Source organism: Miniopterus natalensis, chromosome X, assembly GCF_054644295.1.
Source record: "Miniopterus natalensis isolate mMinNat1 chromosome X, mMinNat1.hap1, whole genome shotgun sequence".
NCBI lineage: Eukaryota > Metazoa > Chordata > Mammalia > Chiroptera > Miniopteridae > Miniopterus > Miniopterus natalensis.
In genome coordinates this window covers 74,981,956-75,008,290 of record NC_142103.1, presented here as the reverse complement: position 1 = coordinate 75,008,290, position 26,335 = coordinate 74,981,956, and the positions used below count along the sequence as shown (strand labels likewise).

At 46.8% G+C, this 26,335-nt stretch overlaps 1 protein-coding gene and 1 long non-coding RNA gene across 3 annotated transcripts; one reads left to right on the top strand and one right to left on the bottom strand.

The window, feature by feature from the left end:
* Positions 1 to 335: 335 nt before the first annotated feature.
* LOC148090577 (uncharacterized) lies at positions 336 to 17,352 on the bottom strand. The gene is made up of 3 exons (XR_015713703.1): positions 17,171 to 17,352; positions 1,428 to 1,541; positions 336 to 390 (listed from the first exon to the last, which is right to left on the bottom strand). It is a non-coding gene; the product is annotated as an uncharacterized LOC148090577 (long non-coding RNA).
* PORCN (porcupine O-acyltransferase) lies at positions 15,267 to 25,740 on the top strand. Of its 2 annotated transcripts, XM_087813436.1 has the most exons (13): positions 15,267 to 15,328; positions 15,984 to 16,156; positions 17,584 to 17,776; positions 18,080 to 18,123; positions 18,511 to 18,692; positions 18,773 to 18,903; positions 20,644 to 20,769; positions 20,928 to 21,028; positions 22,116 to 22,192; positions 22,283 to 22,346; positions 22,454 to 22,539; positions 23,567 to 23,677; positions 25,301 to 25,740. In XM_087813436.1, exons 2-13 carry the CDS (start codon positions 16,021 to 16,023, stop codon positions 25,400 to 25,402), a joined length of 1,353 nt encoding a protein of 450 aa, XP_087669562.1. In that variant the 5' UTR covers positions 15,267 to 15,328; positions 15,984 to 16,020; the 3' UTR covers positions 25,403 to 25,740. The 2 variants fall into 2 exon arrangements, with proteins under 2 accessions (XP_087669562.1, XP_087669563.1); XM_087813437.1 differs by lacking the exon at positions 15,267 to 15,328 and having other exon boundaries at positions 15,963 to 16,156.
* The last annotated feature ends 595 nt before the right edge of the window (positions 25,741 to 26,335 follow it).

Here is a 26,335-nt window from a genome sequence, read left to right as displayed (position 1 = left end):
GTGGCTCCAGGCTTTCCACAACCCAGCCTGTGTCACCCCAAAAGAGTACATGCTCCAGTCAGTTTGACCACAGGTTTGTCAATTCTTTAAACTATATAACAACAATGGGTGGCCATTCCTCAGTCTTTGTGACCCAAGGGGTTACCACACCACAGTCATTATCACCCACAGGGGTGTCTACAACATAGTCTGTCACCAGAGGAGTTGTAGTGTCTGTGTAACACCCGAAGTATTTAAAACGTGGTCTGGCCCGGCCAGGCGTGGCTCAGCGGTTGAGTGTCAACCTAGGATCCAGGCGATCGGGGTTCGATTCCCAGTCAGGGCACATACCCGGTTGTGGGCTTGATCATTGATGTTTCTGTCTCTCTCTCTCCCTCTCCTTTCTTCTCTCTGAAATCAATAAAGATATATTTTTTAAAAATTAAATTAAAAATAAAAATAAAACATGGTCTGGTGACTCCATAAGTGTCCACATCCCAAAGTTTGTGACCCCAGAGTTGTGAAAACTCCAGTCTATTTGACCCCAGGGATGGCCACTGCCAAGTATGTCAGTCTGTGATAGTGCCCATATCCCAATCTGGGTGACCTCACCAATAGTCATAAGTCAGCCTTTGTCACCACAGGAGTGCCCAACCCCTCTCTATGACCCCAAGAGTCTCCAGACCCCAATGCCTGTTCTCAGGGAAGCACACCCACAGTCTGCATTACTACAGAATTGTTCACACTACAGTCTTTCATAGTGGGCTTTCTACCTCCCAGTCAGTGTCCCTTAAGAGTGAGCATTCCTCAGCCCAGCCGGGCGTGGCTCAACAGTTGAGCATCGACCTAGGATCCAGGAGATTGGGGTTTGATTCCATGTCAGGGCACATGCCCGGGTTGCGGGCTGCAGCCAATCAATGACTCTCTCATCACTGATGTTTCTATCTCTCTCTCTCCCTCTCCCTTCCTCTCTCTGAAATCAATAAAGATATATTTATTAAAAAAAAAAAAAAAAAGAGTGAGCATTCCTCAGACTGTAAAATGCCAGGGGTGGCCACACCCCACTCTACGTAACTGCAGGAGGGCCCACAGCCAACCTTGTTTCTAGACGTGTCCACACAATAATCTGTCTGCATAACCCCACGATGATCAACTTTCTGTGTGACAAAAGTGGCTACCACCCAGTCTGTGTGTCCCCAGAGTGGTACACCCTTGGCTATGTGACTTCCAGGGTTTTTACACCACAAGCTGTGTGATCAAAGAAGTCTCTATACCCCAGGCTCTGTGACCACCAGGGTGTCACTTCCTAGTCTGCAACTGCATTGGAGAGGTGCTGTCACCATTCCTAGGCCTGAAGGGTCAAGAAAGGGAACAATGATCCTGAAACCCAGGGGAAGCCATGACCAGAAACCCAGTGCCAAAACAGCAAGAATATGAGCAGTGAATACCCAGCTCTCTCTGTCCATTGTTGTCCAGTCATCTGCCAGGGCCTCTCATTGGCCAACCCAGCTGGAAGCCACTTGGGGCAGAGCCTGGCTGATAAAGTCCACATGGTCAACCTCCTGGGACACAGAGCAGGACATGGAAAAAGGGAAAATGAATTGGGGGACAAACAGAATATCCAACAGGTTAACTTAGTGTTTTCCAGTGTCTATTGAATAATATCAAGCATGGGAGGTCCCTAAAACAGGGGGACCCGTCTGTTGTGTTACCGTTTGTGTTTTTAGTACCTAGGACAGGGTCTGGCACACAGCAGGTTCTTTATAAATATTTGTTGAAAGGCTAAAAGAAGCAAAATAATAGATATAAAAGTATAATGCAAAGGTGAAAGGATAAACCACAGACTGGGAAAAAATATTTTCATGATAAATTACGTAACAAATGCCCAACAGGGCGTGGCTCAGCGGTTGAGCATCAACCTAGGATCCAGGAGATCATAGTTTGATTCCCGGTCAGGGCACATGCCCAGGTTGTGGGCTCCATCCCCAGTTGGGGGCTTGCAGGAGGCAGCCGATCAGTGATTCTCATCATTGATGTTTCTCTCTCTCTCTTCTCCCTTCCTCTCTCTGAAATAAATAAAGATTTTTTTTAAAAAAAAAAAGATTTGAGCCTGGCAGGGCATGGCTCAGCGGTTGAGCATCAACCTAGGATCCAGGCGATCGGGGTTCGATTCCTGGTCAGGGCACATGCCCGGGTTGTGGGCTCGATCAATGACTCTCTCATCATTGATGTTTCTATCTCTCTCTCTCCCTCTCCTTTCCTCTCTCTGAAATCAATAAAGATATATTTTAAAATAAAATAAAATAATAAAAAATAAAAAAAGATTTGAACAGACACTGCATCAAAGAGGAAATATAGATGGCAAATAAACATGTGAAAAGATGCACATTCTTAGTCATTAGGGAAATGCAAATTAAAACCACGATGGGATAGGTATCATTATATGCTTACTAGAACGGCAAAACTTAAAGACTGACCATGCTAATTGTTATCAAGGATGAAACTCTCCTATGGCGCTGGTGGGAATGTTAAATGGTATAGTCACTTTGGAAAAAAGTTTGGCAGTTTCTCATAAAGTGAAACATATACTTACTACATAAGCCAGCAATTCTAGGTATTTATCCTAGAGAAATGGAAACTCATGTTTACAGAAAATCTTATACACGTATATTTATGGCAGCTTTATCCATAATCGCCCCAAACTGGAAACAACTCAAATGTCCTTCCACTGGCAAATAAATAAACAAACTGATACATCCTTACTTATTACCCAGCAATGAAAAATAAACTACTGATGCATACAACATAGATGACTCTCAAATTCTCAATGCTAAGTGAAAGCCTGGGTGACAAGGCTACATACTGTATGATTCCATTATATGGCATTCTGGAAAAGGCCAAACTATGGGAATTGCACACAGATCAGTGGTTTTCAGGGGTTAGGGGTGGAAGGAGGGACTGACTTCAAAGTGGCCACACAAAGAGCTATTTCGAGCCCTGGCTGGGTGGCTCAGTTGGTTGGAGCATCATCCCATACACCAAAAGTTTGCAGGTTCAATTCCCAGTCAGAGCACATACCTAGGTGTTTCAGGTTCAATTCCCTGATTGGAGTGTGTACCAGAGGCAACCAATGGATGTTTCTCTCTCTCTCTCTCTCTCTCTCTCTCTCCTCTCTCTCTCCCTTCCTCTCTCTAAACATATCCTTGGGTGAGAAAAAAACTATTTTGAAGTGAGAGAACTGCTCTGTGTCCTATTTGTGGCACTTAACCAACTATTTGTGTTTGTCAAGCCTCAGAGAGCTGTACGCTACAAAGGGGAAATTTTACTGTATGAAAAATATACCTCAATAAACATGACCTTTCTTTAAGTACAATACTTTGCAAGCAATAAATAATTCGATGTGTATGAGAGGGCTGTGATCGTGCCTCTTGTTACCCCTCCTCTCCGTGTGGTGTCTGCACAGACATGTCTCAGGAATGCACCTCAGGGAAAGGAGGCGCCATGAGCATCCTGAAGCTCTTCAAGCTAGTGCTTTGTTTGTTGACTGTTAGGACCTGAACTGTGTCCTCTCAAAACTCATGTTAGGCCCCTAACCCCCAATGTGACTACATTTGGAGATAGGCTTTTAAGGAGGTAGTAAAGGTTGAGTAATGTCATAAGGGTACACCCTAATTCAATAGGACTGGTGGCATTATAAGAAGAGCTCTTTCCTCATACACATGCACAGAGGAAAGGCCATGTGAGGGCATAGTGGGAAGGCGGCCATCTATAAGCCTGAAAGAGAGTCCTTACCAGAAATCAACCCTGCGGTCACCTTGATCTTGTACTTCCAGCCTCCAGGACTATGAGGAAATAAATATCTGTTGTTTAAGCCACTCAGTCTGTGATACTTTGTTATGGCAGCCTGAGCAAACTAATACATTGCCTCTCAGTTTCAGATCTAACTTCAGGAGACTCATCTCAGCCATGTGTGAGGGCAGCAGGCTTCAAGTGAAAGAAAGGAAAATTCGGCACATTTTCCTTGTCTAGTTGAAGGGGGCTCTGGAGCCCAGAGAAGGGATGTGCAGCCCTGGGAAACCCAGGGATGAAATCTACAGCACTCCCATGGATCGGTTCTGGGACTGTGTCCACAGAGCATCCTGGACCACACTGCAAGGTGAGTAAGTTTTGTTTGGGGAGCTTTCAGAATGTCCCTGAGTCGCCCTTTAAAGCCCCGCCTAAACCTGGTTCATGCCAGGTTGTTCTCCCAAGGAACATGTACGCAACTCTAGAGCCATCGATGCCTCAGTTCAAAAGAGTAGCTTTAATGTCATCTCAGGCCTGGTGGCAGCCCAAGGGAATGGGCAAATGTCTGAGTCTCTCTACATGGCAGGGGCGGGGGGAAGCTGGGGTGACAGCCTCCATCGCACAGGAAAGTTCTGCCAGATGCAGAAGCTAGGAGCAATTACCAGCCAGGCAGGGTTGGTGAATGAGAGCCTCAAAAGGTAATTGGGTGTGCATGTCTGCATGGGTATGTGTATGCACACATGAATGCATTCCAGCATGTGTAAAGATGTGCATGGTGTGCTTATGCCTGTGTGTGTGCACATTTATGATGCATTCATACATACATGCATATGTAGTAGATATGTGAGCATTCAGTTTTGCTGGTCTGGGTGCAGTGTGAATTCTTGTGGAGATGCTAGGGTGCAAATGAGCCCAGCAGGTACATAGGGATCTGTACCCTGACAAGGGTGTTTGTGAAAAGTAATTGCGCATATGCATGAGGATGTGTTTATGCATGAGATTCCATATTGAAACCCTTGTTTTTGTGTCTGTGTGTACATGTGTACCCCAGGGTGCACATGTAAGCTGTGTGTTAGTGCACAGGTGCAAGAGGAGCCCATTGGTCCAGGCTTGTGTGTCTAGTGTCTGTGCGCGTATATCTTGGGTGCCCATGCATGTGCAAGTGTGAGTGAACATGTGCACACATGGGGCTGGGCCTGGATATCAGTACATGTGTACTCCTGAGAGCCTGTCCTTGGGTATGTGTGTGGCATGGATGCAGATATTTCCATGGATATTTTCATGTCCCCTGGGGGTGCTCATGAGTGCACACGTGTGTGTGCCTGAATGCACAAGCACCCAGTAGCCTGGACCATGGTGTCTGTGCACAGGGACCTCTGGGCAGCCATGAGTGCGTGTGCAGGTGTGTCCATGGACTCAGGCCTGGGAATCTGTGCACATGTACCCCTAGGTGCTCATAAATGTGTGTGTGCACACAAGTGCATATTCGTCCATGGGCCTGGGTCTGGGTGCTTGTGCACATGCACCCTGTATGAATGTACATGCATGTGTGAACAGGTGCAAGTGTACACATGGGCTTGGGCCTCAGTATCTGTGCATGTGTAATTCTGGGTGCCTCATGTAACTCATGTAACTCATGTGTGTGTTCATGGTTTCAGGTGTGGTCATGGGTTTGGGTCAGGGCATGGGTGTACGTGTATCCCCAGGGGCCCATGCATGGGCGTGCTCATGAGTTCAGATGTGCCTATCTGTGGGCTTGGATCTTGGTGTCTGTGCACATGTCTCCTTGGGGTCCACATATGGTATCTGTGCATGCATGTGTGGTAGTGTGGGGGGATGGGTATGCAGCTTCACTTCCACCTACACCTGACTGGGACTATAAGGAAATAACCAAAGAATGCACTGCCTCTAGGAATCCAGGTTTCGACAGAACCAGGGGATTGGAAGTTGGGACCACTTTGCTTTCCTCAAACCTTGTTACTTGGGACAAAGCTGGAGCTCAGAAAATGCCCCTTTCTTTATTCAGCCCTGTGATCCCGACTTGAGCACTGCTCTGGGCTCTGTGGTAACCCAAAGACAATGTGGCCAGACTCCAGACTCCAGGAAAGATGAGAGATGCTTATAAGCCACCATATGAAGCAGAAGTGCCAGGATACTGCTCAGAACAGGAAGATTCTCATGTAAGGTTTCCTGGAGGGAGGGGCGGGGGGAGGATCGGGTAGGAAAGTGCAGGGAAGGGAGCACACAGCAATGGGGTGGGGAGCCTGGACATTCAGGGATGGGAGTAGGGAGACTCAGAAGGCAAAGGTCTGGGAGTTTGTTCAGTTAGGAAGCTGCCTGTGGCTCTCTCATCACTTATAGGAGACCAGGTGCTCAAGTCTGGGAGGGATCCAGAGATGAATGAAGGTTGATGGCAGGGGAATTGTCTCTCTGTCCCTGGAACAGGTAGCCTGTACTTAAGAAGATGTTTAAGGTTCCATGTGCCACAGAGGCCTAGGGTAAGCCACCTGCCCTTTCTAGGCCTCAGTACTCTTTGCTGCCAAATAGCTCTCCTGTCTGAAGCCCAGGCCCAGGGAAGCATTTAGCCTAAAAGAGTAGTTCACAGGTAGTGAGCAGGAAGGTGGCTATACCCCAAGATTGGGCCCCCCTCCTGCTCATCTGCTACCTCTGAGTACTTACACCCTGCTCCTAAGGGCAAGGCTTAGAAATGGGCTAGGGGAGCCATGCTCACTGACCCATCAGCAGCAGGTAGGCCAGACCTGGTGGGGGCACAACCCTGGATTAGGAGGGATCACTTCCACCACTAGCTCCAGTCCCCCACCAACCCACTTGGGCATGGCAGAGGAAACACAGGGAATACAACTCTCTTGCTGGCTCTGGTTGAACAAGGGATGCTGCTGCTACTGAATTCCAAGTCTGACTCAGATGTAGAGCAGGTTTGGGGAGGGCAGAGTGTTCTCCCCTTCCAGTTTCAGCACCCCAGCCCTGCCTAGTTTCACCCCCCAAAAGCCCCTCAGGTGCAGTGTCAGGACTTTTCTATGCCCCACCTCAACTCCAAGCTGATTACTTTCTTTTAGATCCTCCCAGGGGCCACAACTACTGACTGTGACCGTCAGGCAGCAGCAGGCCACTGTGCACAGATGCACAGGCTGTGCCCTAACAAAGGATGCCTGACCAAGGAGGAGAGCAGGGACAGAAATGAAGCCTGGGCCCCTCTTGTACCCTATATCCTGACTTAGGGCTGCATCCATCAGGAGGAAGGGGCCTCTTTTTATGAAGTTCACAAAGGCACTATGTGAACAAGCTAGTGGCACCCCTCACCGTCCAGGTCTTTAAAGGCAAAGAAGTCAGGAGATGAGTCAGAAAGTGGACATAGTCCGAGGATTGAGCACGCCTCAGCCCAGGGTGTTTCTGAGCCAGAAAAGTCTCAGCCATTGTCTAGTCCAGCCCTAGGCATTGTCAGGAAAGACTCTGAAAGGCTTTTTAATAGACAGAAAGAACTAGCCACAGGTGTCCTTTCAATGGAATGCTGGTGTATGGCTTACCTTTCCAGCTTATGTGTCTCTGAGCCTGTACAGACAACAGTTAACATGTGCAGCTCTGACAATTCCCATTCATAAACATGCAAATGCATTTGGTCCTGTTGAGATACAGTTGATTTCTGCCCTATAGAAAAGATGATTACAGCCCGGCCGGGCGTGGATCAGCAGTTGAGGATCGACCTAGGATCCAGGTGATCGGGGTTCGATTCCCGGTCAGGGCACATGCCCGCTTGCGGGCTCGATCAATGACTCTCATCATTGATGTTTCTATCTCTCTCTCTCCCATTCCTTTCCTCTCTCTGTAATCAATAAAGATATATTAAAAAATAAAAAATAAAAAAAAAGATGATTACAAATATTCTAGTGCATCTATTGGCAAATTCATTTCAGTATCATGGTAGCCTATATGCAGGGTGTCCCAAAAGAAATGTATATGCACTTTAACAGCTGATACCTCAATTTTGAAAATGAAATGTATTTTAATAAACACCACCTTTATAATTATTCAAAGTGTGTGTGTGCACATTTTTGGGGACACCCTGTATCTATCTGTTCTGCAGATTCTCCTTTGAGAATTGCTAACATCTTACCAGTTCTTTCATTAATAAAAGACCTAAGTAAGATCTTTGATGCATGTTCACTTTATATTTGTATGAGTAGTGATATTACCATTTTGAAAATTATCCTTTAACTGCATCTACCAGCTCAGAGTACAGCTGAGGTCACTGAGTGGGGAGGAAGACTTGCTTCAAGTGACTCTCAGGGACTGGGACTGGGAGACAGAGCTGAATCCACACCATTCTGGGCTCTACCCTGCTCCTGGAAGGATCAGGCTGTGCTTTGCACAGGATGTGGAAAGGGGGCTGTGTCACACCCCCACTCTGAGGATGTGGAATGACCCCTTTGGTCCCCCCTGTTGGTTCTCAGCCTTTGTTTGGTGCCTTCATTCAGATTCAAGATGCAGTCAGCTCCTCACCCCCAGTGGTAGTTTGGGAGGGTTTATTCAGGACATGCAGGTAATGAAATGCCCCACTGCCATCCTGGATGCTGTGTTGGTGACACCTGTGTGAAGGGCTTTATTCTTGGGTGGGTTGTTTCAACTGCTGGGCCACCTCAGTTTCCTTATCAATAAAATGCAGATAATTATGGTTCCTGCCTTACAGTGGTGTGGAGATTAAATGAGATAGTGGGTATGAAGCTCTTTAAATAGCTCAGCATAGAGTAAACTCTCAATAAATATCAGCTGTCAGTCAGTAGGTCTGTTTGCTTTACAGAACTTCCAGTGGCAGACATTTGGGAAAGGATGCTTGGGATTCCTTCCAGATGCTGGCCTACCAGGACCCAACTGCTCCATCCTTGGCTAAGACACTCAGCAAGTGCTTCCTCACCTCCACCTGAACAGCTAGGATCCCCAAGGTAGAGAAACACCTCCTTCCCTGTAGTCCCAGCTTTAGGTCATATGGTCGAGCTTGGGTCACATACTCACTCCTGACTCTGTGGTCAGGATGACAGATTGCTCTAATGGACTATGCTAGTCATGAGTCCACTCCTAGAGCTTTGGGAAGGGCTGGGGGGAGTTATCCCCATAGGAACTACATCCACTGGGGTGGAGTGAGGTGTGTCACCAAAAGAAAATGGAGGGTGGTGTTTAATAGAAGAGGGAATGGGTGCTGAGTTGATGAAAGGAATGCCTGCCTATTGCAGTAGGCCACCGCTGTATCCTTAAATGAAATCACTGGCAGCCTTGGTCCCTCTCTGCCCATCATTTGGAGGTCCTCAGTTTTATGCAGTAAAGTTACCTCATCTCTCTCAGCCACCAGAAATTCTACCTCCTGTGACAGATTAAAGGTAGTTTATAGTAAAATGTCAACGTCTCCCAGAAGCAGTTAAACATATTTGTGGAAGAAGGCAAAGCCTCACTGGAAACGGTGGAATTAATCTAATGGTAGAATTTAGGGCAGTAGGACAAAAGGACCAGGGAGGTGAGAAGAAACAGCTCCTTCTCGTCTTAGGTCTCCATTCAAGGCTGATGCCCCACCCCCCCAGGCATGTCAGAGCTCTAGGCTCTTCTGCTCCCTTCCTCTGAGGGAATCTACATGTCCAGCTATCCGCCGGCCACCGCAGATCTGCTCCAAAGCTGTTGTATAGGTGTGTATTCACCAAGCATCAATTTCCAACATTGAAGAGGGACCTTTCTAAAGAAGGAGGTTTATTCTTCTGGATGATTACAGATTAAGTTCTATGTGGGAGAGTCAGAGGGTCATTTGTGTGGCTTGGACAATGCTCACGTTCTGTCTGTATTCAAATGTGATTATGGAGTGCTCTTGTTTTTATCTCAATCTATCCCAGTCACAGAGCTGCCTTGTCTGAAGCTGATGGTCTATAAAATTGTTCATGTTCAACAGGACACCAAGGTCTGGCTGAATGTGAGGCCAGCTCCTGGATGTGGGGGTTGCTTTTCTCTTTCTCAGTGTGTTCCTAAGGCTTTGATCAGATTTTCTGGGAAGCCTGGGATCCCACAAAGAAACAAATGCTTACTCTCTAAAATCACCTGTAGCCCAGACAGACAAGGTTTGGATCACAGATACCTGTCCATAGGTGGTCCCTCTTGTGGCTTATTACATGTGACCTTAGTTTCTGCCTCTGTGAAATGGGTGACTCTGATAGCAGCATCAGGTTGGGGGAGGGGAGGGCGTAAGCACTGGCAGAGGCTCCAACAGTGTTGGTGAAATTTAATCACTCTGTAAAAACCAGTTTTCGTAAAGTTAAATCCCTCAATCTTAAAACTAACACGGACTATTAAATGGCAGCAAGAAAGACTGTAGCTTCTCTTGTGAATAGCAGGTCTCTTCTTTGTGCTTTTTTAAATGTCCTTTTTATAACCCCGATGGAGGGGAATTTGGCATCTAACAAAAATGAATATGTGTTTCTCTTTTGTCCCAGCAATCCCACTTCTGGCAATTTTCCCTAAAGATAAACCTCCAACAGTGTGAAAATACATATGCACAAGGTTATTCATTGTAGCTTAGCTGATAATTGAAAAAAATACACACAGCAACAATGTCAGTTCCCAGGCGTGGGCAGTGGTTGAATAAACTGTGATACATTCACACAATGGAATCCTACACAGCAGTGGAAGAAAGCTATGAATTGATGAGGAGTGGTTTCCAGAACATACAGTTAAGTGAAAAAAGCAAAGTGCACAACAGTATCTATAGTATACAAGCCTTCATGTAAAAAATAAGATGATATAAGAAAACATATGTGCCCTGGCTGGTCTAGCTAGTGGTTAGAGCATCAGCCCAAGCACCTAAGGGTTAAAGTCTGATCCCTAGTCAAGGGCACTTACCTGAGTTGCAGGTTCGATCCCCAGCCCCAGTTGGGGTGTGTGCAGGAGGCAACCAATTGATGTGTCTCTCTCACATTGATCTCTCTCTCTCTCTCTCTACCCCCCCTCCCTCCCAGTTTCCCTAAAAAAAAAAAAAAAAAAAAAAAAAAAAAAAAAATTCAATGGAAAAAGTATCCTCGGGAGAGGATTAATAAGAAAACATGTATATTTGCTTATCTTTACAAAAAAGAAACATAGGATAAACTAGCAACTATTGAGACTGGTTGCCTAGAGGCACTGGGTGGGAGCAGGCTAGAAGGAACAGACAAAAAAGTGACACTTCTCTGAGTTTACTTGTTGGAATAGTTCTGACTTTTGAAACTATGTTAATGTTTCACATACTTAAAAAATAAATACAATTAACAAGGATGGAGGGAAATCCTAAAACAGAATACAATTAGAAACATTAATTGTATTTTAAACACAGCCTCACTCAAGGGGAGTGGGAAGAACTAACCCAAGTAACTTTTGAACATGGTGTCCATCAGGCTAAAGACAAAAAGGACTGTAACAAATATTGACCTCTAGTTAGTAGACTTATCTTCTGTAGTGGTATGGGTAGTGAATCTGAAACTTGAATGTGTATCCTAGGATTGAGTAAGTAAGTAAAATTCTTGTGGATAATGAGAATCAGGTTTCTCACTTTTGGAGAACAGAGTTACAAATACTGAAAAGGGAAAGGCTAGGATGAACACTCTGGTATGGGATTGGTATTGTAGATGTCAATAGGAATTCATGGATTTTAATATATAAGTGGATATATAAGATAGATGTATGTATGTATTTATATACATATGTATATAGAATCTGTATTTGTATACAGACTCACTACGTATGGTACATATATAGGAGATTATACATATATCCTAACTCTGCCCACCGAGAGAGCCTAGAATCAGCCACACTACAGAAGCAATAAGTACTTCTAGTGCCCAGATCTTGGTTTCCTGAATGCCATTCTCCACTAAAAGGAAACAAGGTTTCTTGGGGGAGATGGCTGACTCCAGGACCAGAACTGGGAAAGTACAAGATGAGCCTGAAATATCCTGATGTAATCTAAAGGAAAGATGTGCTCAAAAAATGATGGAGATATGCCAAAAGGACACAGGAGCCAACTTGAGGGGACTCCCACTGGCCACATCTAGAACAATTTGAGCATTGTACAACACAGGTGAATTTTATAGTATGTAAGTTATACCTCAATTAAGCTACTTTTATAAATAAATAAAGTAACTGACTTTAACCTGTAAAATAAAAGAAGAATCCATGAGTTTCATACTGATACAAATAAGCCAACGTATAAATACATATGTGGAGGAGAAGGGAAAGTTCTTCCTTACAGCAAAATCCCAGCTGTACATGTAAAAGAAAATCATCATTTGGCCACCACAATAGTAGTAATTGCTTCAGGCAAGAATCACCAATGGATGCTAAACTAGTGAGTGGAAGTTTGAAGAAAAATGGGAGTGTGACATAGTCTCAAAGTATGTCCCTACAAGATACTTATTAATTATAAAGGGAAATAGTACATTTACAGTGGAGAAACCTGGAAGATGCCACCTTAATCAAATGATCAAAGCTAATAACAGCCCGGCCAGACGTGGCTCAGTGGTCGAGCGTCGACCTAGGGTCCAGGAGATCGAGTTTCGATTCCCAGTCAGGGCACATGTCCAGTTTTGGACTCAATCCCCCACAGGGAGCATGCAGGAGGCAGCTGATCAATGACTCTCTCATCATTGATGTTTCTCTCTCTCTCCCTCCCCTTCCTCTCCCTGAAATCAATAAAGATTGGGGGGGGGGGGAAGCTAATAACAACTTGGGAATTAACCAGTACCTTGTGCCTCTGGATACACTAAGAAAAACACAGATTAATTCTGTGGAATTCCTGCCAAAAATGCAGAATCCAAATCTAACCCTAAGGAAATATCAGATAACCCAAAATTGAAGGACATTCTTCCAAATAATGGGCCTGTGACTTTTTGAAAACATCAAGATCATGAGAGTTAAGGGAAGAGTGTTGCATTTGGTCAGACTGAGGGAAACTGAAGAGACCTGATAACAGAATGCAGCTTGTGACCCAGGATTTTATTTTCCTATAGAGGGACATTATTGGCACACCCACTATGACGGCTAAAATGAAAAAGTCAGATAAAAAGTATTGATGAGGATGTGGAGATACTGGAAACTGCTGGTAGGAATGTAAGAAAATATCCTTGTTAGGAAACTCATACTTAACTATTTAGTTGAAAGGACATCATGTCTGCAACAACTATCAAATAGTATAGAAAAATATATAGAAAGAAATGTATATAAATAGATAAAATGTTATTATTATGAGGCTTGGCAATTTTTACAAACCTAATAAGTGAAAAATGTGATCTCACTGTATTAATTTGTATCTCTTTTCATTATGGAAAGACTATTTAAAATGTCCCAGAAACCATAATGCAGCATGACCACAAAAGCCATAAAATTTGAAAGATATTTATTGAGTGCCCACTCTCTACTAAGCTCCAGTGATAAAAATATGAAACACCACACGTAGTAGATGTAAAATGTATCTAATTGTTGTTTTAATCTTGCATTTCCCTGATAACAAAAGAGATTGGGCCCGGCCGGGCGTCGCTCAGCGGTTGAGCATTGACCTAGGATCCCAGCGATCAGGGTTCGATTCCTGGTCAGGGCGTATGCCCGGGTTGTGGGCTCGATCCCCAGTCGGGGGTGTGCAGGAGGCAGCCGATCAATGACTCTCATCATTGATGTTTCTATCTCTCTCTCTCCCTCTCCTTTCCTCTCTCTGAAATCAATAAAGATATATTTTTTTTAAAAAAGAGAGAGATTGGGTTATCTTTTCATAGGTTATACATATTGGCCACTTCAGGGGATTTCTGCTGTGAATTATTTATTCATATCCACTGCCCATTTTCTGGTGTATTGTTTGTCCTTTCCTTATTGATTTTTAGATGTCCTTTGTACATCCTGGAATCTAGATACTAGTTCTTTATCACACACATCAAAAGACTAGATGGAAACAATCAAGTCTGTGAAGCTCAGTGAGGCATATACTAAGGATCTTTCAGTTTTAAATGCCAGGTCTTGCAATTAAGGGAAATATTTCTGGCATGTGCTATGGGTCATTGTTGACTCTACTTGAGTACGTCTGAAAACAGGAAAAAAAAAAAAGAGAATGAGGTCTAATTTATAAAATATATGGCCTGTATTCTGCTGTTAAGAAAAGGGATTAGCAAAAAGAACAAAATAAATAAAAAGAAGAAAAGGGATTAACATTCATACATCTGGTCTATGTAATTTATTCATTATATATATTCTTACTGGGCTCAACATTTTTTGTTTATAATACATGAATATTAATTTATGAGTTAAAACTCCATTTAACTTCATGTTGATTTTTTTTTTTTTTAAGAATGGAAACTTACACATTTCTCTTCAGTTGCCACAGGTATTTCCAAGCAAAGAACTGCTAATCCCATTCGTTTAACAGAAAGGGACACTAAAGCCTGGTGAGTGGGCATGACTTGCCCAGCTCCATACAGGCAGGTACTAATCTGATTAGAACCTGTTTTCCTCAGCTCCTCAGGTCACGGTGGGGTCCCAGCTTCACCTGGGCTTCCTTCTCCCTTCTACATCATAGCTAAGCATGAAGTACGTGCAGAACAAATGCTCCTTTAGAAAAATGGGCCCTTCTTCAGCCTAGGGACACAGTGGAGGGGAGGCAGACAGCAGGTGTAGTGTAAATCCTCAGTGTTGGTGCAGACAGAGCCCAATAGTAGCCGTTGTTGGGGTCGCTGTAAAAGCTTCATAAATGTTCAGGATCGGTTGGCGTTATGTACTAGCCTCTTGATTCACAGGGAACACTCACCAGTTGCTGGGGTCACCCTCAATGCATGGTGAATAATTAAGGGATGGGAAATTAAGCAAGCAAATCAGTTCTCAAAGACCAGCCAAGGGCTCACAAGGAGTCCCCAGGGGAAGCACAGGAGCCTAATTGGTGCTCCTCAGTTACACAGTCAATACTTAGAAATGTTTCTGGCCCGTCTCTGGGAGCGGAGAGGATTGGAAATTCCTTTAGTTCCCTCAAAGGATGGGGGAGGAGAGACCTCGGTTTGTTTTCCCATCTGTGGAACCGGGACACAACAGTGTCGAGAGGAGGTGCGCGGGTGAGAAGTCAAGGTGAGGGGGCTTTCCCTCCTCCCTCCCCCATCTTTCCCATCTCAGCTGCCAAGGATTAGGAATCTGATGATTGGAAAATTTGTTCTTGGACGGTCAGAACACCTCTGGACCGGAATGTTCAGGGGCTGCAACACTCAGGGCCGGAAAGGTGCAGGCGCAAAAACCCGCAGCACCCTGCTCCTCTCAACCTCGCGCTCCTCCTTTCCCTCGACCCTCCCGCTTCCCTCCTCCTCCGTCGGCCCCGCCCCGCTCCTGCCCTTTCATTGGCCGAGCTGGCCGGCCGGGCCTCCCCAGGATTTAAAGGGCCCGCTCGCCGCGCTGCCCTCAGAGCCGCAGCTGGTCCCGGCCTTGCGGCCTGCGGGGTAGGCTGCCCGGAGGAGGCGGCGACGGTGGCGGCGGCGGTGCGTCCCCAGCCCCGGGACCGCAGCTTCCTTCCTGCCAGGTAGGTCACAGGAGTGCGCGCGCGGCTCCTCCGCTCCCATCCTAAGCCGGCCTCCCCGCACTGGTCTGCAGCGCGTGTTCTGGGGTCCCCTCTCCATCACCTTTCAGACTCCCCCTTCTGCTCTGACCCCAACCATCACCACCACCTCCCTGAAGCCCCGAGGCCTGAGCAGGGCTTTGTTGGTGGCCAGGAGTGGCCGAGTGGGGGTGAGATGGGGCACGCGGGGGATACAGGACACCCCTCACATCCGTACAAGGAGAGATGCACACGGCCCCCAAGTGTCACAGGATCTCCCTCTCTGCCCTCCACACAAAGTGACTCTACCTTGGAAACCAGAGAGCCTCCCCATTTGATATGCCAGCCTAGAATGTACATCATTCATTCCCCATCCGACTCCGACTCCTCACAGCATAGAAGGGGCACAGATCCTTCATTCACCACAGGTCATGGGCTGTGTGCGCGCACCCAGGACACCCCCCACACACAGTTGGCGGCTCAATCTGATGTACCTGACACTCACACCCTCCCCCAGCCCCCCAGTACGGTGTGTCTAAATGGGTTGGACAGCCCCAAACTGAAATCTGCGTGCTCAAGTCTATCCCTTGAGCATGGTCTGCCCCATGGACATCCTGGCTCTGTGTCTCCACTTTGACAGGTCTATCCATCTGTCCATCCATCCCTGAGGGGCTGCAATGGCCACCTTCAGCCGCCAGGAATTTTTCCAGCAGCTGCTGCAGGGCTGTCTCCTGCCTACTGCCCAGCAGGGCCTTGACCAGATCTGGCTGCTCCTTGCCATCTGCCTCGCCTGCCGCCTCTTCTGGAGGCTCGGTAAGTGCCTGTCACACTATGTGCCACCATTCCAGGCCATATCACACCTGCCACATTCATCCATACCAAGCCACACCTTATCCTGCCACATCTTGCCATGCCAAGTCAGGTGCCAATATGTCCAGCCCACCACATCCCACCAGGCCAACCACCATTCTACCACACCACATTCTACTATGCCCAGCCACCCTATGCTACACCATGCCAAGTGAAACCCAGCCATGCCAAGCCAGGCCTTTCAGTATTCCTGGGTTCTAGGATTCTGGAAAGCGGAGGTTCTTGGATTTGGGGATCCTGAAATGTCTACATCCCAATATTATAAGATTCTGGAATGCTGGTGTCAAATGGAATCCCAAAGTACCACGTTACAGGGTTTGGGGATCTGACAAGTTGATATTCTCACATTCTAGGCTTCCAAAATGCTGGCATTCTGGAGTTCTGGAATCAGGGCATGATGAGATTTCTGGATTCTAGGATTCTGGAATGTTTCCACAATCACAGCAAACCTATATCCAAATGCTAAGATCCCAAGTTCCCAAGGTCCCTTTAGGATGCTGAGAATTTTGGAAATCTGAAATTCAAAGATTCTACACTTTCTTTCTTCTCTTTTATTTTAATTGGATGTTCTATTTTTTCATAGGTTTCTCATTTTAAAATATTTCATTTACTGAAGTTAGGTTGAAAGAATAATACAATAAACACCCATATATGCATTACCAGATTCTCCAGCTGTCAACATCTTCCCACATTGGCCCACTCTATCACCTATCATCTATCTATCTAATCTATCTATCTATCTATCTATCTATCTATCTATCTATCTATCTATCTATCATCTATCTATCTACCATCTTCCTAAATCACTTGAATAACCTGCTGATACTTCACCCCAAATCCATCAGCGTGTTTCCCCCCAAAACAAAGACACCTTCCCCCAACAACCACAGCTTCAACCATCAACCCTCAAGAAACTTAATCTGGATGCAATATTACCCAATATAAATTGATACTCACATTTCTCTGAGGGTTCCCAAATGTTCTTTATAGGTGTTCCTTTTCTTTAAACCCAGGCCTTGGCCCTGGCCAGGTAGCTCAGTTAGTTAAAGCATTGTCCCAATTCACCAAGGTTTCAGGTTCAATCTCCAATCAGGGCACATACAAGAATCAACCAATGAATGCATAAATAAGTGGAACAAATCTCTCTCTCTTCCCTCCTTCCTCCTTTCCTCCCCCTTCCCCCTCTCTCAAATAAATAAATAAATAAACTCAGGTGTCACCACCTCTCCAGCTCCCCAACACCTGCTTTGGGCCCCCTGCAATCCCACCACATTCCAACCTCTAGCTTTGCCCAGGCTGTACCCCTGTTCAGGTTGCCCTCCCTTCCTGCCAGCCCACTCAACTCCTCTTTCTTGTTCTCTCACCTGAAGGGTTGCCATCCTACCTGAAGCACGCAAGCACCGTGGCAGGCGGGTTCTTCAGCCTCTACCACTTCTTCCAGCTGCACATGGTTTGGGTTGTGCTGCTCAGCCTCCTGTGCTACCTCGTCCTGTTTCTCTGCCGACATTCCTCCCATCGCGGTGTCTTCCTCTCCGTCACCATCCTGATCTACCTGCTCATGGGGTATGAGTGTGAGCCCGCATCCCCACACTGTTGGCAGAGAGGCTGCTCCTCGTGAGGTTGTTCAGGACAGGAAGAGCATGAGGTGTTCCTGGAGGGAATGTGGGAGACTAATTCTTTCTAAAGGCTGTACAGGACAAGCTGGGCTTGGGCTCCCCCTGGAGGAGGGAGTCTTGGAGAATTATTCCTCCATGAGGTTGTGCAAGACAGGGGAAGGTATAAGCCCCTCTGAACATTGGTCCCCCCTTTGTGGTCTCTGAGGCCATGGGAGTCATGGGCCCAAGACCACCACCTTTTTTCCCTCAGTGAGATGCACATGGTGGACACTGTGACATGGCACAAGATGCGAGGTACTTCCTGGCTCTCTCACCTGCCCCAACCCCCTGCCCCACTTTACATCTCCTAACTCCCGAACCTTGTCTTTCCTTCCCCATGTTTGTTCCTCATCTGTCCACCCCACTGAACGTACAGGCCTCAGATCCCCTTTACATCTATCTCTCTTTACCATGCCTCCTCCCCCTCCCCCCCTTTGTCTTTCCCATCTCATGTACGTGCCTGACTCTTGAAAAGGGGCATCGGCCAGTCCTGGGCCCACCTGCTTATCTGCCTATCTGACTCTGTGCCTACCTCTCCACCCTTGAACTTCTCTTTTCCTACAACCCCTCACTTGGTGTTCCCCATCCCCCCATGCTGACCTGCTCTCTGCCCATTCACTTGACCATGGGCGCCACACATAGGGGCCCAGATGATCGTGGCCATGAAGGCGGTGTCTCTGGGCTTCGACCTGGACCGGGGCGAGGTGGGTGCAGTGCCCTCACCTGTGGAGTTCATGGGCTACCTCTACTTCGTGGGCACCATCGTCTTTGGGCCCTGGATATCCTTCCACAGCTACCTACAGGCTGTCCAAGGTCGCCCACTGGTGAGGTTCTGGGTGGACAGGTGGGCAGGGACTGAGGGAGCCCCCATGGGGCAGTCTTCATGGAGCCTTGATCCCCACAGAGCCGCCGGTGGCTGCAGAAGGTGGCCCAAAGCCTGTCGCTGGCCCTGCTGTGCCTTGTGCTGTCCACCTGTGTGGGCCCTTACCTCTTCCCATACTTCATCCCCCTTGATGGTGACCGCCTCCTTCGAAAGTGAGCATGGCCTTTGAGGCCTCTGCCCTGCCGTGAGGGGGTTGGGTAGGGACCTGGGGTCTCCCCAGCTCTAAGCCTGTCTCTTAATGCTTCTATCTGTCTTCTGTTACTACAGCAAGAAACGCAAAGCCAGGTAAATGAGGGCAGGTGCTGAGGGCGAGTGGGCTAACTGGGGGTTGGGGGCACAGTCTGTGACCTCTTGGTTCTGTTAAGTCTGAGACCATCTGACCATCTACCCCATGACTGGACAGAGAATGACTGTCTGTGGCCAAGATTGGCTCTGTGAACCCATATATGTCTGACACACTGTATGACTGTCCATCTGTTCCACTGTTTCACCATTAGAAGCCAATTACATGACTAACAGAATGACAAGTATGGGTTGGTTGGTGATGCTGACCTGTGACTCTGGCTAGGGATGTGTATGGGTTGTTTGTCTCTCGGTCACTGACTCCCTATGTGAGACTGGAGTTCTGGCTGTGCCATTGTCAATGATGACCCCATTGTGGCTGTCATTGGGTAAGTCTGGCTTGTCCGTAACTCTGGCTGGAAATGGGTCTGACTGGAGCATGTTATGGTGCCTGTCTGTGATGGATTCTGCCTGTGGGTCTGCCTTCTCTGGCTGCATGGTGTTGTCTAGCTGAGGGGTTGAGACCTACTGTGTGCCTATGCCTGTCTGCAGGACTGACCATCAGCCTCTGGTATGACTGTAGGATTTCACCCAGCTGTTTGATTGCATGACCCCTCTCCCCACCCCCATTCACTGGCCACTGATTGTGTCTGATGTTGAATGATCCTCTGGATTGTGACTTGCCCAGTGACACCCAGTTAAGCAGCCAGGTGTTAATCCCAGGACTGATTCCAGAACCAACCCTTTTTCCAATGCGGGACTCTGACTATTTTTTACTGTCTTTCTTTTTTTTTTTAACTCCTCACCCAAGGATATTTTTTCCATTGCTTTTCAGAGAGAGTGGAAGGGGGGAAAAGAGAAAGAGAAAGCATGCAAAACATCAATGTGAGAGAGACACATCAATTGGTTGCCTCCTGCATGCACCTTGATCGGGGCAGGGGATTGAACCTGCAACCAACATATGTGCCCTTGACCAGAATTGAACCTGGGACCCTTCAGTCCACAGGCTCATGCTCTAACCACTGCTCAGGCTTTACTGTCTATTGTATGACTGACAGGATGACTGTCTTGAGTGTAGACTTGTGTATGTGTGCATAGCACGGTGCTTGATGACCTCTGTGCCTAACTACAGGACTTTTGTGTGTCTTATGGTCATTGAGTCAGGTTAGAGAGCTGTGAGGCCTGGAGTCTGATAGTATTTGTGTCTGGCCACATGGCTCTGTCATGGTATAGGGCTGTTAGGTTGGGCCTCTGACAGTGGCTGGGTCTGGATGTCTGGCCATGTAAGAATGTGGGACTGTGTCATATTGTAGAGCAGCTCATACATCCATTTGAGCCCCATGAAACTGGCAGTGTATATATGTGTGTGGCTATCACACTGCACCTCTTTTTGCTACTATGTTTCTGTCTTGTCTACGAACAACTCAGGCCAGCCTCCTGGGCTTCTGACTCTCTTTCCTTTCTTCTCTGCTGCCTTCCTGACCCCTGGGGGCCTTAGGGGCACCATGGTAAGGTGAGTTTACAGAGAGGGGCTGGGGATGATGACACATGGTGGGGTATCATGCTGGCCCCTGGGCATGATGCCTCTCTCCCTGCCCCTTTCTCCCCAGGTGGCTGCGAGCCTACGAGAGTGCTGTCTCCTTCCACTTCAGCAACTATTTTGTGGGCTTCCTGTCTGAGGCCACAACCACATTGGCGGGAGCTGGCTTCACCGACGAGAAGGATCACTTGGAATGGTGGGAAGGGCTGGGAGGCCATCCTCTCCCACAGGGTGCTGCATAGAGGAGCTGCAGGGAGGAGGGGGGTGTTCCCACGGGAGGAAATAGCCAAGACAAAAGTGTGGCAGTCAGATGAGTTGATATCCTAGATGAACTTGTATTTCTTTTGCCCACAGGGACCTGACAGTATCCAAGCCACTGAATGTGGAGCTGCCTCGGTCCATGGTTGAAGTTGTCACAAGCTGGAACCTGCCCATGTCTTATTGGCTAAATAACTGTGAGTCACCAAGTCACTACTCCAAGAGTGGGGAGTCCTCACCCCAGGCCTTTTCACATATCCATACAACATTTACTGAGAACCCATTGTGTGCTAAGCACTGCAGGTACTGCAGGGGCAAAAAAAAACAAAACACAAAAACCCAAATTCCTGCCCTTGTGGAGCTGGCATTTGTGTGGGGGGAGCAGATAATAAGAGAAAAAAATACACAATAGTTCAAATGATGATAGGTGCGATGGTAAAAAAGTAATAATAATAAATCAGGAAAGGATGATCTGGGAGTGTTGGCAGTGGGAGGTTGCAATTTTAAATAAATTAGCCACAGCGAGTCCCATGGAGGAGGTGACATTTGAGCAAAGATCTAAAGAAGGTGAGAGAGCAAGCAGTGTGACTATGTGGTGGGGAGTGTAACAGATGGAGGGAACAGCCACTACAAAGGCTCTGAGGCAGGATTATGCCTGGCATGTTTGAGGAGACCAGTTCAGCAGGAGGAAAGAGAGTGAGGAGGCCAATAGCAGGAGGTGAGGTCAGAGAGGTGACAGGGGTCTGGTCCTGTAGGGCCTCACTGGCCACAGGGAGGACTTTGGCTTTTTCTCTGAGAGAGCTGGAGCTACAACAGGAGTCTGAGCAGAGGAGGGCTTTGGGCTGACTTGGGTTGTAATGGGACCCTCTGGCTACTGTGAGGACAGATGGGGAGGGGGTGAGAATCAGAGCAGTGAAGAGGACACTGCAGTAGTCCAGGCCAGTGATGATGGTTGCAGATGTGGAAAGGAGAGGTCTGATTCTGGATGAATTCTGATCGTGAAACTGACAGGATTTGCTGAGTTTGGTCGTGGGAGTGAGGTTTTACCCTGAGGAACTGGAACAGTGGAGTTGACATTGGCAGAACTTTGGGAGGCTGTGGGAAAAACAGTTTGGGAGGAAAGTTCAACAGCTAAGTTTTAGACATATGAAGTGTGAGACCATTATAAAGACTTTGTGCTGGGGCTTCCAACATGTTACGTGCATCCTCACCCTGCCCTATGGCCCCCCAAGAAGGGCAGGAGGGAATCTTGGGAGACTCTTGACCCGCATCTCCCTCTTCCAGATGTTTTCAAGAATGCTCTCCGCCTGGGGACCTTCTCAGCCGTGCTGGTCACCTATGCAGCCAGTGCTCTCTTGCACGTGAGCAGGGTGAAGTGGGATCAGGGTGGAAGCTGGGCAGGGGTGGCAGGGCCTCTTCACTCACCTCATTGCCCCCTGGGGCCCCACCAGGGCTTCAGCTTCCACCTGGCTGCGGTGCTGCTATCCCTGGCATTTATCACTTATGTGGAGCACGGTGAGTACAGAGCCCAGCCTAACAGACAGGATGGAAGGTTGGTAGGGGGCTGGAACCTCTGTCCCCTGAGGCTAACCTGACTCCTTTCCCTCCCCCATCAACCCCAGTCCTCCGGAAGCGCCTGGCTCGGATCCTCAGTGCCTGCGTCTTGTCAAAACGGTGCCCACCAGACTGTTCACACCAGCATCGCTTGGTGAGAGTTCAGTCCAGGCAACCTCAAACCCAACACTCCCCCTCAAATATGTCACTTCTGTCTCCATTTATGTCTGTCTCAGGGTGCCCAGCTTCCTCTTCTGGTACCTGAGCCATCCCCAGAACCTCACCTCTATTCACTGCCATCCAACTCTCTAACAAACGTTTATCAAACACCTGCTGCATACACAGCAGGCATTCATGTCCCCAGTGAACACTTGTTGAACACCTACTGGTACCAGGCACGGTTTTAGGTGCTAGAGACACAGTGGTGAACAAAACAGACTACAAAGTTCTAGCCTTTGGGACAAACATTTTAACAGAGGACACAGTAAATAAAAAATAAGTTAGTAAAGTAAAATAGTTTGCTAGACTGTGATTAGTGCCAAGGAGGAAATACATAGGGAAAGGAGAAGGGAAGTATCAGGGAGTAAGTGGATTCCATTTTAAATAGGGAGGTGCCTTTTGAGTTCTTTAACTGAGGGAGGTGAGGGACAGAAGCATTTCAGGCAAAGGGAAGAACCAGTGTAAAGGCCCTGAGATGGGAGAGGACCTGGAATATTTGAGGAACAGTGAGGAGGCTAGTGTGGCTTGAGCAAAGTGAGAGAGGGGGAGAGTAGTGGGCCCTGTAGGACATGCTGGGGATTTGCTTTTGTTTTTCTGTTTTATTTTTTCATTCTGTTTGCAATAAGAAGTGTGGACAACCTCAGATTTGTCTACCATTCAACTGATGTTTATCACCATAAACCCAGAACTCAGAGCTCCACCATTCTGCCTCCTTTGTCTGAATACTCACATTTCCCCCAGCCTGGATGCCCTCAATGCTAACAGTACCCCGATCCCTGGATACCTCTTGAGCTCCCATAGGAAGATCTGAACCATCTCTTTCCTACCCCGGGGGTGCCACGGACATCCTCATTCCTGGAACCCACTGCACTTTGTACATCTCCCTGGGCTCCCCTGCCCAGGTGGGACTGAGAGACAGTGAGTAGGTCCAGCTGCCAAGCAAATCCATCTGTCCCCCACAGGGCCTGGGGGTACGAGCCTTAAACCTGCTCTTTGGGGCCCTGGCCATCTTCCACCTGGCCTACCTGGGTTCCCTGTTTGATGTCGATGTGGATGATACCACAGAAGAGCAGGTGAGGTGGGGCCCTGGGCTGGGGGTACCCAAGGATGTGCCACCTGCTGTTCATGGGAACCATGAGGACAAAGGGGGCCAGGGTGGCTGAGGTGTGAGGACCTTGTGCAGTGTCTCTCACTTGTGCAGCCACTGTTCCTTGGTCCTTCTTTCCCATTGTCTCTCTGGATGATTAGCACTGCTGGGTCTTTTATTTGGGTGAAGTGTACAAAATATGTTTATTTTACTTATAAAATTTATTTTATAGAGGTGGAATGCAAAATCCAGGTTTTACTTTTTTTCAATTAGTCATCATATTTTTGTTTAAGTAGAATCTGCAAGCTTTCTTTCTCATTTAAATTTTTTTAAAAATATCTTTACTCAGGTTGAGTGTGCAAACTCTAGATTCTACTTTTAAAATGTATATTAAAATGGGTATGCTATTTTTATTCATGTGGAATAAGCACATTCCAGATTTTAGTCCTTTTAAAATGAAAAACAAATTTAAAAATAATGTCTATGCATATGGCTCTTGCAGGATCCAGGTTTTGCTTCTCTTTTAAATTTTTATTTTTAATTAAAAATAAAACTTTATTTTGTATTATTTTCATCATTAAAAGCAATTTTTAATTTTTATTCAGGTTGAGTGTGCAAAATCTGGGTTTTGCTTCTTTTAAATAACTTTTTATCTTATTTTAATTAAAACATTTAAAAATAGTTAATGTATACCACAAGGTTCAAAATCCAAACAGTATTCAAGATTTTCAGGGGAAAAGACTTGCTCCTCTGTCTACTCACTGACCTCTTACAGGTAACCACTTTCATTCATTTTATTAAAATATCTTTCAAAAATTTAAGCATAATAAGCAAATATAAAAATATATTTTAATCCCCCCCCAGTTTTTACCCTAAAAGTAACTCATGAATGATACTGTGTACTACATATTGCTTTTTTATATAATAATCCTTGAAAATCTTCCACATTAGTACAGAGTCCTCATTTTTTTCTATTGTAAGGATATGACACAGTGTAGTTTGTCCCTTATCGGTGGACACCCACATGATTTCCAGTTCTTTCCTATTGCAGATGACATTGCAGCAAGTAATATCCTTGTACCCATGTGGATTCACACAGGTGAAGACAGAACTGTAGGATCTATTCTTAGTAGTGGAAATGGAGAAGTTACCTTTTTGCCCCCCTACCAGCAGTGTGTGAACATGTCTGTCACCCCACCAACAGAGTGCCTCTCAGACTTCCTGGATGTGTTTGCCAGTTTGAGAGGAGAAAGATTATGAATGAGGCCATAAGTTTAAGTATTTCCTTCACTGAGAATGGCCTACTCACCTCCTTTGCCAATTTTTGTCTTTTTAAAATATTGATTTCTAAGAACTCTTTACATATAAGGGAGAGTACAGGTCAGAGAGTGGGGTTGTCTTGTCCTGTTTTTAAAATTATTTTTAAAAAAGAAAACATGAAAGAAAAAGAACTAAATCTGCTTACCTTTTATATGCACCCAGTCTCTTCTCTGGGGCCTCACCTAAGGTTACCACGGAGTCACAGATATGGTCTTGAGCAAAGGATGGGTTTTCCTGAGATCTTCTTTGTTCTTGCTGAGTGGGACCATCACCTCTTTCTCTCCCACAGGGCTATGGCATGGCATACACTGTCCACAAGTGGTCAGAGCTCAGCTGGGCCAGTCACTGGGTCACTTTTGGATGTTGGATCTTCTACCGTCTCATAGGCTGAGGCACATCTGTGGACCCTCCCAGCTCCCTCAAGACTCAAGACCCCTCCTCAGGGTGCCAGCTCTGATGGAGGATGAGGGAAGGCCTCTCTCTAATTCTTGACCCCTCTCCATCATAGCCCCCCCCAACACCCATACACACACACACACACACACACACCATTTTCATGCCTGCTGATCCCCACCCCACCACAAGGCAGGAAGGGGGTGATCCTTGCTGGGGCCTAGGAGTGGGGGATGCTTAGGGAAGCAGAGAGGGGGAGATCCACAGCCTTCCTGCCTTCCTACTCCCTTTTTATATAGTTTGTTATTGTCGAATAAAAGTAGGAAATATACAAAAGACTCTTTTTTCACTGCTCAGTGGGTCTGATACCAATTGGCTGGAAAACTGGGGGGTCCCCATTCTGATTGGTTGCTCTAACTGGGACAGAGAGAAGAGAAAGTAAGACAGTAGATGCTTAGTGGTCCTTAGGACTGAGGGTTGTGAGTTGTAAGTGGACAGGAGGTTTGGGATGGGTCTGAATTCTCACTGATTGTGGGGTCTGGGTGCCCGCTGGCTTAGAGTTGTGGAGTTCTGATTGGTTCTTTGGAGCTGGCATAGGGAGGTTGAGGATCTCCATGCCAACTGGCCCTCAAGGAGTTTTGATTGGTTTTTCTGACTTGAAGTCAGGAGAGGTGAGGATGACCGCTAAGGAGTCTAAGCGCTGAGGTAAAGGATGGAGACGTAGTGTACAGGCTGTGATCTGTCTTAGTATTGTTTCCTTGCCCATTCAGGCATTAAGAATGAAGGTTTTGTCTGGAAACTGATTAACTGGTCTGCTTAGAAAACGGGGGCAAAGATAAGAGGACGCTAAGCAACGCTGATTCAACAGCAGATGATAAGGATGACTACCCAATTTCTGAAAATGATTGACGGATAAGAGGTTAGGGAAATT

Bases quoted from the DNA above. Each gene is read 5' to 3' on its own strand.
- PORCN (XM_087813436.1), top strand. From the start codon at position 16,021: ATGGCCACCTTCAGCCGCCAGGAATTTTTCCAGCAGCTGCTGCAGGGC. The intron at 16,157-17,583 runs GTAAGTGCCTGT...TCTCACCTGAAG, and splicing joins CCGCCTCTTCTGGAGGCTCG to GGTTGCCATCCTACCTGAAG. The intron at 22,347-22,453 runs GTGAGTACAGAG...CATCAACCCCAG, and splicing joins TATCACTTATGTGGAGCACG to TCCTCCGGAAGCGCCTGGCT.